This window comes from Pelobates fuscus, chromosome 1 (assembly GCF_036172605.1).
Source record: "Pelobates fuscus isolate aPelFus1 chromosome 1, aPelFus1.pri, whole genome shotgun sequence".
Classification (NCBI taxonomy): domain Eukaryota; kingdom Metazoa; phylum Chordata; class Amphibia; order Anura; family Pelobatidae; genus Pelobates; species Pelobates fuscus.
In genome coordinates this window covers 415,168,360-415,182,389 of record NC_086317.1, presented here as the reverse complement: position 1 = coordinate 415,182,389, position 14,030 = coordinate 415,168,360, and the positions used below count along the sequence as shown (strand labels likewise).

The following is a 14,030-nucleotide window of genomic DNA, read 5'->3' as shown; positions in this document are numbered from 1 at the left end:
CTAGAGGAAAGTTCAGTGTCTGCATGCAGAGGGAGGGGACATTGAATGTTTGGATGCATTTTAGGCAGCCATGACCCAGGAAAGATCTCTAACAGCTATCTGAGGAGTGGCCAGAGAAGTCATCACTAGGCTGTAATGTAAACACTGCATTTTCTCTGAAAAGACAGTGTTTACAGCAAAAAGCCTGAAGGTAATGATTCTACTCACCAGAACAAATTCAATAAGCTGTAGTTGTTCTGGTGACTAATAAGACCACTTTTTTTCTTCTTCTTTTTTATTTCATGCCCTTGAACAAAGCTGTTCTTTAATAATTGTATAGAGGCTCTTTTTTGAGCCCCTGTGTAAATAATTCTAGTAACTGCTGGGGCATATTTTTTATTCTTTATTTTTATTGTGCAAAGGTGTACAAATCATCCTGCATCGTCACAACAACGAATGCAGGAACATGCAAAATTCACAATAAAAACTGGTACATAATGTTTTGATATATGCAAGGTATTACTTTGTTTCATTTCGCTGCATCTGCACATTTTTATGGTAAAGTTAAAGTACAAGAGGTAACTGCACACATTTTCATGGTAAAGCTAACGTACTTTTTAGAGATGCACGTTTTTATATTAATACAGGCTGAAATAAGTTATGTCCAACAATGCGAAAGCAACAAGTGTTATCAAGGCTTACTGGGTAGGCAGACATTAACATTGTCAGGTACACTAGGGTAATATAGGGCAACACATTAATCTTTAGTTTGTTCTGTAGCTTAGTATCCACTGGGTACTATTCCTAGGGGTGGAGCATGTTCGAGATGCAATTCGTAGGGGTATTGGTTGAGATAGCATGTCCACCCTGAGATTAGGTTTATCCTCTCATGTGGGAGGGGAGTCCGTTAGTTAGGCTGGTGGACTCTGGGGTTTATGCCTCCAAGGGAGGTATCTCGCAGTGGCCAGTCTGGTTATTACCTTACAACTTGTACAAATTAAGCTCTTGTCGTGCTGTGACCGAAAATGAGCATTACATTTAAACAATGGAGCACATTGTCGGTGCAATAAGCACGGTTAGGCTAATGTATCATGTCATGACTGACATGTCAGTCTCACACAGGTAATATTTGAGGCTTGCCATTAGATAGTTATGTGCAGAGAGTAACAAATTTAAGTTTACTTAACTGGCGTATAAACACGAGGAATGGTAAATTAAATCTTTTTTTGTTATTTTTTTTTAAATAAAAATAAATATAAAAAAAAAAAACATTCCCACTTAAAACTAGCCCCTTAAGCAATGAAAGCAAGCTGTACATTAAGAGCTCAGTGGCCTTCGCACGGGGCTGCTTATCCGATGCCCATTAATGGCGGGCTGCTGAGACTGGAACACATAAGTCCACCTTGCTGTATGGAAAAGAGCCACCAGCTCCGAGTGCCTGTGCGCACCCATCTTGTCCCGGCCGCCAGGCAACACAGTCCAGCGTTCGGACCAGAGCTCCTGTGTCTTCTCTGGGCTCGTGATCTGCGGCGCCAGATGCGCGTCACCCGACGGAGCAGTCCAGCAGAGTGTTTTCGGCTCCCCCCAGAGCGCCGTGCCGAGAGGCGGCAGCAAGATGGGAAGGCCGGCATACAGTTGTATTGTGTTGTTGTCAGCTCCGGCACCCGTAGAGACCTCCGATAGGTCTGTCGGTATGGCGGTTGCGCACTGGTGTTGGATCGGTGAACAGCCGTTTCAGCAGTAAACTTCTGCATGACAGGTAAGTCCTGGGGGGTTGACCTACGCTCCAAACGCCTCCAGAAGTCTTGACAGATTTGGTCAAATCTAGCTTCAAATCTTTCTCTCCATGCTTGAATCTCTGAGTCCTCTCGCCCATGCTGTGGTTCGGTGGCCATCTTGGGCTTGGCCTGCAGTCTTCGCTCCGGCAGAGGATCCACATGCTGTAGATACGGGGATGTCCCCAGCAGGGACCGGGATAACCCCCACCTGTCCAGAGGGGGGGATGCGGGGTATCAGTTGGGCTGCTGCTCAAAGCGGTCCTCATGTTGGGAGATCGGCCGCCTCTCCCTGCCATGAGGTCGCCTCCCATGCTAGGCCGCATATGAGGAGTGTGGTATATCTTGTTAGAAGTACTCGGTGCTTGTATCCACAAGCTCCCACTCATTTCAGTAGTAAGCAGTCGCAGGGCTGTTGGAATCACGATTTTGGGCAGTAATAGCCAAGATTAAGCTTAGTTTTGTCAGAGCTCTTTGCATACATGTCTGGCCAGCTCGGCTGTTAGGCCCCGCCCCCTGCTGGGACATTTTTTAAAGGGTTTTTGGACCATGATACTTTCTGCCTTAAAGGGAACGTATAGTACTGGAAATAACAGTAGTGCACTCTCATTTTGCTATAAAAATTAAAAATATGTTAACAAATGAATACTTAGTTTCCTGAGCCAAGACTCCTCTGCTGCAGCCACACTTTCTGCCTTCGAAGATGTCGGCCTGACTGCTGTTGTCTTCCACAGTCTGCTCCAAACCAATGCTTCTAGTAGTGATGGAAGTGATGGATTGGAGTTACTCATGCTCAGCCAACGGTCACACTCCAGGACCCACTTTCCCTCTGTTTTGTTTTGTCGTTGTCTTATTTAACCCTGCAATGTAAATATTGCAGTTTCTTCAAAAGTCTAATGTTGTACATTGCAGGGTTAAAATGGCTTGTCCGCTGCACTCAGACCTTTTAGTTGAGAGTAGGGGGTTTGGGTGATTTCAGTGGTCCTTTAAGGTGGTCTAGAGCATATTTCAAAGTAGTGTGCCTGTTTCCAAAAGATAATTGTTCTGGCAAGTTTGAAAATCCCCTCACTTTCCTTAGAACTATTTTAAAAATGCATACGGTCTTCGTTTGAAGGGATATAATGTCGTTTTTAGGTAAAAGTAGCAGTGACCATGGTTACCCATTTGCTACTTATAAGATGCAAGTTATATTTTGCCTTCTGTTTAGCACTTGCTTTAATTGGAACATAAGCTCTTGTAATCATAACATTTTCTGTTTTTGGAAGGTATTTCAAGTTCGTATTGTTGATGACCTAAAAAAACAAACCTATTATATAAATCTGCACACCAGTCAAGCCATAAGACTTTCTTTTCCCACAGAAATCACAAATCTGCAGTGGATATATCAACTATCCACAGACTTGAGGTGGAAGGGGTTTTCAATCACATTTCATTCCCCACTATAACCTTTTTGGATTTTGCTCAGGTTACTAGGTTACAAAATGGGGTACATTGACGTTATGACAGGCTTATGCAATGTATGATCATATACTGCAACAAAATCGTCATTATGTAAGATGTTTTTAAAATCTATATACCGTATATACTGGAGTATAAGCAGAGTTTTTCGGCACATTTTGTGTGCTGAAAAAGCCTCACTCTGCTTATACTCGAGTCAGTGTCTGTATTATGGCAACTTACATTGCCATACTACAGACCAGGACCGCCGGGCTCATTACAAGCCCGGCGGTCTTGTTCGGGGCTGGCAAGAAGCGTTTACTTACCTTTACTGCAGCTCCATGCAGCTCCCCCGTTCAGCTCACAGTGGAAGTCTCGCGAGACCCGCGGCCATCAGAGCGTTGCCACAGGTTACTGTGGCAATGCGGCAAGCAGACTGCGAGACTTACACTGTGAGCTGAATGGAGAAGCTGCACAGAGCTGACAAGAGCTGCACGATGCTGACCGGAGCTGTTGTAAAGGTATGTAAACACTTCCTGCCGGCCCCCCCACTGCGCAGCCCATCCACTGGACCACCAGGGATTGCCATAGTCCCCCTCCCTGGCCAGGTATGAAGCAGGGAGGGGGGACAAAAAAAATAATTTCATTTTAGAATATTAAAATAAATAAAAAATAATAATATTAAAAAAAATAATAATATTAAAATAAAAAAATCTTAAAAATAACAAAAATGCCCTCCCCCACCCAGTTTACACACACACACACACTCTGCATTATATACACACCCACACACTCATACAAACACACTCTGCATTATACACACACACCCATACAAACACACACTCTGCATTATATGCACACACACTCATACAAACACACACTGCAATATATACACACGCACACTCATACAAACATACACTCTGCATTATTTACACACACACACAAACACACACACTCATACAAACACACACACACTGCATTCATACAAACACACACTACACACAAACACACACACACTGCATTCATTATATAGACACACTACACACACACACACTCTGCATTAATTATATACACACACTGTAAATAAATATTCAATTAATGTAATTTTATTGGGATCTACTTTTATTTAGAAATTTACCAGTAGCTGCTGCATTTCCCACCCTAGGATATACTCGAGTCAATAAGTTTTCCTAGTTTTTTGTGGTAAAATTAGGGGCCTCGGCTTATATTCGGGTCGACTTATACTCGAGTATATACGGTGTGTGTGTGTGTGTGTATATATATATATATGTATATATATATATATATATATATATATATATATATATATATATATATATATATATATATATATATATATATAGAGAGAGAGAGATATTACATAATGACGATTTTGTTGCAGTATATGATCATACATTGCATAAGCCTGTCATAACGTCAATGTACCCCATTTCAAAGTAATTTCAAAATGATCACTTGTGTATATTGTAGGCAACATTTTGCAACTTTTTTTTTATATATATATATATATCTATAGATCTATATTTTTTTAAACGGCAAAGTTTGCGTAATTAATTTAGGGTTTCTGTTTGAAATTGGCAGGAAAGGATGCTGAAAGTGGCACTCAAAGCAAACATTGGGGGATGTGGTGGTTATGGTGCCAGAAGTACCATGGCACTGTCCCACGGTTAACAATCAAACCATTTTTAAAGGGACACTATAGTCACCTGAACAACTTCAGCTTGATGAGGTTGTTCAGGTGAGTGCTACAGCTACCCGGAGCCTTTTTCTTGTACGCACTGTATTTTCTGAGAAAATGCAGTGTTTACATTGGAAGCTTGGAACACCTCTTGTTGCAGTCAATCAGACGGCCACCAGAGGGACTTCCGAGTTCAGAGGCCCTAAAAAGGCCTCTCGTCTGATGCATTCTGGGTGAATACTTCAGACGGGCTATCAGCACACAAAGCACTGTGAACGCGCCCGGCCCCCACCCCTGAGCGGCAGGTGGGGGCCCTAAAATTATCGATAAGGGGGGGGGGGGACCTACTGTCCCCGCCCAGCCCCCACCCCTGTGTGGCGGGTGGGGGCCCTAAAATTATCAATAAGGGGGGGGACCTATTGTCCCCCCCGGCCCCCACCCCTGAGCGGTGGGTGGGGGCCCTAAAATTGTCAATAAGGGGGGGACCTATTGTCCCCACCCCTGTGCGGCGGATGGGGGCCCTAAAATTATCAATAAGGAGGGACCTATTGTCCCCCCCGGCCCCCACCCCTGAGTGGCGGGTGGGGGCCCTAAATACAAAGGGGGGGGACCCTAGTTAACCCCCCCCCCCCCCAAAAAAAACAAATAAAAAATTATCTCCCTACCTACCCCCCTCACCCTAAAAATAATGAATTAACTAAAAAATGAGATAAAAACAACTTACCATTCGATGTTTTCTTTCTTCTAAAATCTTCTTTCTTCAGCCCCAAAAAAGGCCAAATAAAAAGCCATAATAACCGACGCAATTTAAAAAAAAAAAAAAAAAACGAGCGCAAAAAAAACAATCCATGTTCACCCATGGAGGGCTCCGCGCAGACTGAGCTCCGCAGGGCGGGGGAAGGCTTATAAAGCCTTGCCCCGCCCTGCAATTAGGCTAAGAACACTCTGATTGGTGCGTTTAAGCCAATTACAGTGCTCTGTGTCATTTTACAAGCGTGGGAAAGTTCTTTGGAATTTTCCCACGCTTGTAAAATGACACAGAGCACTGTGATTGGATGGCTTGAAATCCATCCAATCACAGTGCTCTGTGTCATTTTACAAGCGTGGGAAAATTCCAAAGAACTTTCCCACGCTTGTAAAATGACACAGAGCACTGTGATTGGATGGATTTCAAGCCATCCAATCACAGTGCTCTGTGCCATTTTACAAGCGTGGGAAAATTCCAAAGAACTTTCCCACGCTTGTAAAATGACACAGAGCACTGTGATTGGATGGCTTGAAATCCATCCAATCACAGTGCTCTGTCATTTTACAAGCGTGGGAAAATTCCAAAGAACTTTCCCACGCTTGTAAAATGACAAAGAGCACTCTGATTGGCTTAAACCCACCAATCAGAGTGTTCTTAGCCTAATTGCAGGGCGGGGCAAGGCTTTATAAGCCTTCCCCCGCCCTGCGGAGCTCAGTCTGCACGGAGCCCTCCATGGGTGAACATGGATTTTGTTTTTTTTTTTTTTTTTTTATTGCGTCTGTTATTATGGCTTTTTATTTGGCCTTTTTTGGGGCTGAAGAAAGAAGATTTTAGAAGAAAGAAAACATCAAATGGTAAGTTGTTTTTATCTCATTTTTTTTTTTTTTTTACATGTTTTTAGTTAATGGTGGGGGTCTGGGGGGACAATAGGTCCCCCCCTTATTGATAATTTTAGGGCCCCCACCCGCCGCACAGGGGTGGGGGCCGGGGGGAGGACAGTAGGTCCCCCCTTATTGACAATTTTAGGGCCCCCACCCACCGCTCAGGGGTGGGGGGGGGGACAGTAGGTCCCCCCCCCCCTTATTGATAATTTTAGGGCCCCCACCCGCCGCTCAGGGGTGGGGGCCGGGGGGGGGGGGACAGTAGGTCCCCCTTATTGATAATTTTAGGGCCCCCACCCGCCGCACAGGGGTGGGGGCTGGGGGGAGGACAGTAGGTCCCCCCCTTATTGACAATTTTAGGGCCCCCACCCACCGCTCAGGGGTGGGGGCCGGGGGGGGGGGACAGTAGGTCCCCCCCCTTATTGATAATTTTAGGGCCCCCACCCGCCGCTCAGGGGTGGGGGCCAGGGGGGGGGAACAGTAGGCCCCCCCCTTATTGATAATTTTAGGGCCCCCACCCGCCGCTCAGGGGTGGGGGCCGGGGGGGGAGACCGTAGGTGTCCCCCCCTTATTGATAATTTTAGGGCCCCCACCCGCCGCTCAGGGGTGGGGGGCCGGGGGCTGGGGGGGGGGAGACAGTAGCCCCCCCCCCCCTATTGATAATTTTAGGGCCCCCACCCGCCGCACCGGGGGGGGGACAGTAGGTCCCCCCCCCTTATTGATAATTTTAGGGCCCCCACCCGCCGCTCAGGGGTGGGGGCCGGGGGGGGGGGACAGTAGGCCCCCCCCTTATTGATAATTTTAGGGCCCCCACCCGCCGCTCAGGGGTGGGGGCCGGGGGGGGGACAGTAGGTCCCCCTTATTGATAATTTTAGGGCCCCCACCCGCCGCACAGGGGTGGGGGCCGGGGGGAGGACAGTAGGTCCCCCCCTTATTGACAATTTTAGGGCCCCCACCCACCGCTCAGGGGTGGGGGCCGGGGGACAGTAGGTCCCCCCCCCTTATTGATAATTTTAGGGCCCCCACCCGCCGCTCAGGGGTGGCGGCCGGGGGGGGGGGGGGAACAGTAGGCCCCCCCCTTATTGATAATTTTAGGGCCCCCACCCGCCGCTCAGGGGTGGGGGCCGGGGGGGGAGACAGTAGGTCCCCCCCCCTTATTGATAATTTTAGGCCCCCCACCCACCGCTCAGGGCTTCTCTGTGAGAAGCGTCCTATTGGGCCCCGAAAAAGGGGGCGCGGCATGGCTGGGAGCTCGGCGCTGGAACGGAGGTAAGTTTTGAATATAAAACCACCTCAAATTTTTTTTTAAATAAATGAAAGTACATATAAAAGCAAGAAGGAAGGCTGGGGGACCTGTCTTTCTTGATTTTATATGGTGACTATAGAGTCCCTTTAAACTGTTTGATGCGTACATTTGTCCCTTTAGTTTCACAGGTTCAACCCATCTTTAAAGATATTGCTAAAGTGGGAATTCCTTTTTCTAGAAACTCAGTTTGGAATAAACCGGTGTCCAACAGGCTCTTTGCCCCATAACCAATGCAATCAGCTGTAGTAGTTATGTTTTGTTTTTTTCCAGAGGGCCTCTTTGAAATACTAGAACATAGTAAAGTCGATATGTATGTGTGCATTGTTAGCTGCCTGGCAGCTGAACAAACTAGAGGTGTGCACTAACAGAAACAGCAGAAATGCTAGCATATCAGAAGTTTCAGATGGAGAGATGGTTGTCTGGCACCCTGGTGCCCTGTTTTTGAATAAAATGTGTACAGCAGTCAATAGACTCCTTAAATTGATGCATAGACATCCGGGTTGAACTACAACTCCCATGATTCTCTGGCTATCTATTTCATTCAAAAAATAATGGGAGTTGTAGTTCGGCAACATCTGGAGGGTCAGAGTTTGGAGAACTCTAATGTAGAAAAATGGATGCGCTGGCTAGATTCCTCGCGGGGAGATTATATAGATTTAATTTCCTAGGAAATCATAAAATCAAACAAAATTAAACCAATTGCTTTTCTTGTATGACGTTTATTCTCCCCATATCCCTCCTGTGCAATTTATTAAGACTGTCCTATACATTCATCGCTGTAAAAAATAATAACTTGCCCCATGAGATATTTCTTCTGTAGTGAGATATACAGTAATTGCTGGATTAAACCGATTATGCAAATGATGTGTATTAAACTTGTATTAGCACATTCATGGATGATTTGGTAGTTGGTATGATAAGTAATGGTTATAATGAATCATTTTTTGGAAATGATCAGTATTGGAATGTAGATTTTTGCTTGCCTCTTGGAATTCAGTTTTTACACTTTCCCTCATGAATTATTGAGATGACACTTTAGGTGAGTTCTACATAATTTGTTTTGGACATTTTGTTTGTTTAATTGCACACACAAATCTCTTAAAGGAACACTTCTAGCACCATAAGCATTACAACTCAAAGTGGTCATGGTGCCAGGACTGACCTTGTGCCATCTCATAGTCATTGTTCAAACCATTTTCGAAGGACTTTGTGGTGGAAATCTAATACTCGATCAGAGTATCTCTGCCAAAGTTTAAACTTGATGAAGAGTGAAAACAGGAATGCTTTATTGTCTTACAGTGCACACATTTATATACAGATCCTGGGTTGTTAACTAAAATAATGTAGATCTCACTCAGGCGTCTCTGTGTCTGGCAGATAACTAGATCGAGTGCCACTAATATAATTGACCTCCCGGCAACAGGGTGCCCTAACAAAATAGCCTGAACTATACAGTTCTCCTACAGTACACCCCATATATGTAATATCCCCGCATAGCTCAACCCAAGAGCTGTCTACAGTTTAAATAATGCAAATCAACTGCACTATGTGTGATCACAACCAGTTAAAGGTTTGACCGGCTAGCATCTCCAAGTTCCATGCGGCCAGCCTGATTTGGTAGGCTGCTCCAGGGAATATAACCTGTATAAAAAGGGGGTCGGATTTCAGGGTGCTTGGTCTGGTTGTGTCTGCTAGGAGAAGACCAGAGCCACAGCAGGGTCATTTTCATTCTCTTCTTCTTAATTAGTACCGTCTTGTAACAGACTTGACAAGTTACCTAGGTCCTGCCAGGCACCTCTAACATTTTACCCTGCTTGTGGATTCTCCTGCAGAAGAACCTGGTTAGCTCTGCAATGTTAAGCAGTGCCAGGGCTGAGAGAGCACACCCAAGTATGTTGTCAAATTTCTAAAATAGTCTGATATATATTAGAACAGCACTACAGTATAACCTTCCAGGCAGTGTTAAGAATGTAATCTGTAAGGAAACAGAAACGTTTAAAATAAGGCGCAGTGTATTGGTTATAAAAAAATTAAAACCTATGCATTTCTATGTTACATAATGTTGTTGGTAAAGTAGTGAGTTACATTTATTTATTACTAATGTTTTATTTTTGTTGGGTGACAGTACTTTGTGAGGTTGTGGTTTTTCTTATTTTTAAATCATTCGTTTTTAAGCAGCATGTTTGCAGCAATTTACGTAATTATAGAAGTTTGGAATGCAACAGCATGTCACCATCACCACGTTTTATCCATAAATACTTTTGTTACAATTGTATTAACAGGCAGCGGAACGTCCAAGAAGCTGGCCAAAAGAAATGCAGCTGCGAAAATGCTTTTCCAAATTCATAGGGTCCCCACAGAGCATCGTGATACAGGAGAGACGGAGCCTGAAGAGGATCAATTCTGCATGGTAGCTATGTGGCTGGGCTGGACTGGACATGATTGCATTCCCTCTTCTAAAAGGGCTTTCCACTTGATATTGAAACAACTTAGCTGGATTGTAATAAGTGTGTTAGAAATCACATGTCACTTTACTAGTACTAAGAATCTTTGCTCGATCCATGAAAAACTGGCCCAGACAAAGTGCTTTCATTGTGTAATATGTATGTGTATACAACTTACCATTACCATCAAGACTTTTAGATATAAGTGATTATGATACACTGCACTTTTTATTTTTTATTTTTTTTTAAAGAAAAATATTAAGGTAATAGAAACAATGAGCATTGGTGAACTGCAATTGGCTAGGAGCACCAGGTCGCCGTTCAAAGTGTGGAGAGCGGCCATTTTTCCCAAACTCGAACCACTGTAGGACCCAAAGTTGCGTCCCAGGTTTCTTGCGGTCAAGATTCTCAGGCTTGGTGTCTATACGTCCACCAAAGTGTTCTACAGGTGCTCGTGATTCTGCAGAGTCGATAACTCACTGTCAGGAGATATCTCCTTGATTTCAGGTGGTGCAGTCAGGTTCTGCCCAGGCTGTCTTTCTCTTCTTCCTTCTCCTTTTGGTTTGGCAGTGGTATCCAGCTCAGAAGCATTTGCGATTCTCCATCCCTCTCCCTTCAAAAACAAAAAACGGGGGGTGGGGACTTCTCATGTTTTGATTCCTGCTGGACCACAGGAACAGGGCAAAGTAGCGAGCACCATTACACAAATCCCGAACAACACTTCACTCATTACACCCACATTTCACACGGTTTACACCCCCCTACACATAACACAAAGATACAAACTCACACACATTAAAAACAGTCACCAAATCCCCCAAACTTTACACACAGACAGCGCACACATTACACATAGCAAACAAACAACCCCCCCCCACATTACACACAATGTGCACATCCCACACACATACTAAGCACAGCATCCACGCACACCCCAGACACACTACCCACTGCCAGCACACTATGAGGGAGAACAGAGGGAGAGATTATTTCTACTTAAAACTTTTTTTTATTGGTCAGGACAAGTAGCTTGTTAGGAGGAGTTAGGTTGGGTTATGACTTGGGTCTTGAGGACAAGTAGATTTCTTTTTTTTTTTTTATTACCACACCTCTGTAGCAGGCATCTCAAACACTGCCCTCAGGTGCTGCTAAACTGCAACTCCTATGACTCTCTGGTTAGCTACTGCATTCAAAGAATTCTTGGAGTTGTTGGCTATCAACATCGTGGTGGGCAAGAGTTTGCTCAAAGACACAATCCCCTTCTTTTTTTTTTTTTTTTTTTAAACCCAAATGCTATTTTCATATTTCTGATGCTTCACTCTATCCCAACTTCCAAACCACAGCCAGCACTTTGCACATTGTAAGGAAGTATAAGGAAGTCTTTGCCATTGAAAACTGAATATTACGGAGATTGCTTTCTTATAATATAATGCAGTTATATAAGTCAATACAAATGTGTGTCAGTGTGTCTTCTGCCTTATTCTTGCACTGTAGAGCTTGCCATCATTAATTCTCTTTTGTCAGACTTCCCATGTACCTACCAAGACAGAGCACAATTTGAATAGCTGCACCAAACACAGAGCACATATTTGAGATGAGTAGCACTCTGCTAAAGGCACCAAGAACTGTGGAAGCTGATTAGATTTTGTTGGCCTGCATGATCTTTTGGTTGGATAAGCTTTATTTTATCCAAAAAGCATCTAAAAATGCCCACCCCCATGGAGCAAGGGTAATCCAGAAAATAAATAATAAGCATTCTTTTAGTTTACGTAATGGTAATCCAGAAAATACATAATAAATAGGCATTATTTTAGTTTACCTAATACAAATTGATAACTAACAGAAGGATGGACAATGAAAACTGTGAGTGGGGCTTAAAGGAAAAAAGTAATTAAGCTTCTTGTAGATTGGTATGTCTCCACAAACCTTTTCTTTTCCATTCTTCCCCTACCCAGAGTTTTTCCATAAACCCACTCAAACCTCCTTCACGTAACTTGGCGCTCCACCCCACGTCCCCATTTCACTGCTCTGTTTAGTATACCCGTTTTGTCTATTTCTGAGAATATATGATTTTAATGTACTAACTGATCTTTTACATTGTGTAGACCACAGGTGGTGGTAAGCTGGATGGAGGCAAAGGTCGAGGTGTAACATGCACCTGGGATTCCTTGCGGAACTCAACTGGAGAGAAGATTGTACACCTGAAGACCAACCCGCTGAGCACCCCCAACACTAGTTTCTGCACTTTCCTACAAGAACTTGCAGAGGAGCAGAACTTTCAAATTAGCTATTTTGATCTTGGTAATTAAATAGAGTCTGGGCTCCATAGTTTTTGTGACAAACTCTTGCAAATCCTATATACAGTACATTTCTGAATATACCATTTATATTCAGTTACATTTTGCAAAATTACATGCCTTTTGTCACAGGTTCTAAATCTGTCTTTGAGTATGTGTAATGTACAAACCCTTTCAGCATTCCATTGCAGGGAGGCAGAAAATAGTTCTCCAAACGCTCTGTTTCAAATGGGTAAAGGTGGCATTTTGCAAAGAAATATATATAGTTTTAATCAAAACTATTCAAACGCCCTTGAAAATCTGGTTTACTGTTAAAATGTACAGACTTTCAGCGGTTTGCAATGAACAAATCAAACACAAGCAATTGAAATAACAAACACAATGAATGTTTCAAGTTTTTTCCGCAACTTCCACTGAAAATGTTTGACTTCTGATGTCTCAGAAGTATTCAACCCCCTGAATAGATTCCCTCACAACAGCACAAAATACGTGAACTGGGGTTTGTTGAGTGTCAAGTTTGACTGCATGTTAGAAATATGCAATATTATAAGTAAGAAAATTGGTCCTCAAAGTTAAACAAGGAACAGGATACAAATAGATAGCAAAGGCACTATATGTTCCTAGAGATGCCGTTGTAAGCATAGTTTGCAAGATCAAAGTTGATGGAACAGTGGTTACTCTACCTGGACAGGGCAGAAAGAGGAAGCTATCAATTGCAACAACCAGATTTCTGAGAAGACAGGCTGTTAAAAACCCTTAAGTGACTGCAAAAGACCTGCAGCAAGACTTGGTGGCAACAGGCACTAAGGTTTGAGTGCGTACCACAAGGCGCATGCTAAACGCAGAAGGTTTCCATGCCAAAACTCCAAAATGTCCATCACTAATGATCCAAAAGCACAAGAAGTCTGTTCCCATATACTCAATATCATATAAATATGTTTTTTTATTCTGTTCTGGGGAGTGATAAAACAAAACTGGAACTTTTCGGCCCAATGGATCAGCTTTAAGTCTGGAGGAAGAAAAATAATAAAGCCTACAGTTAAGCATTGTGGGGGCTCAGTGATGCTCTAGGGCTGCTTTACATCCTCTGGCACTGGAAATCTGCAGCATGTGGAAGTCAAGATGGATTTATTGAAGTATCAGGAAATCCTAGGAGAAAACGTCATGCTGTCTGTGAGGAAGCTGAAGCTTGGGCATCATTGGACCTTCCAGCAAGTCAATCATCCCAAGCATACCTCAATTTTACCAAGGCTTGATTGCAAAAAAAAACTAAAAAGGCGACTATTGTGTCCCTTTAACTTACTAGGAATTTCACTCAAATTTCTGTAGTTTCTACTTGCATCTTGTCCAAACAGAGAGAATATGATTTTGTTTATTTTTTTTTTTTATTGATTAGAGCCTTGCTTAAAGGGACACTATAGTCACCAGAACAACTGCAGCTTATTGTATTTGTTCTGATGAAAA

At 43.6% G+C, this 14,030-nt stretch overlaps 1 protein-coding gene across 4 annotated transcripts in view; it reads left to right on the top strand.

Moving 5' to 3' along the window:
- Positions 1 to 14,030, top strand: part of TARBP2 (TARBP2 subunit of RISC loading complex) — a 78,319-nt gene that overhangs the window by 16,521 nt on the left and 47,768 nt on the right. For all 4 annotated transcript variants that reach the window (XM_063428449.1, XM_063428450.1, XM_063428451.1 and 1 more), the window contains exons 7-8: positions 10,108 to 10,235; positions 12,375 to 12,570. In XM_063428449.1, the coding sequence (XP_063284519.1) occupies positions 10,108 to 10,235; positions 12,375 to 12,570 (324 nt within the window). The remainder of the gene's footprint in view (positions 1 to 10,107; positions 10,236 to 12,374; positions 12,571 to 14,030) is intronic.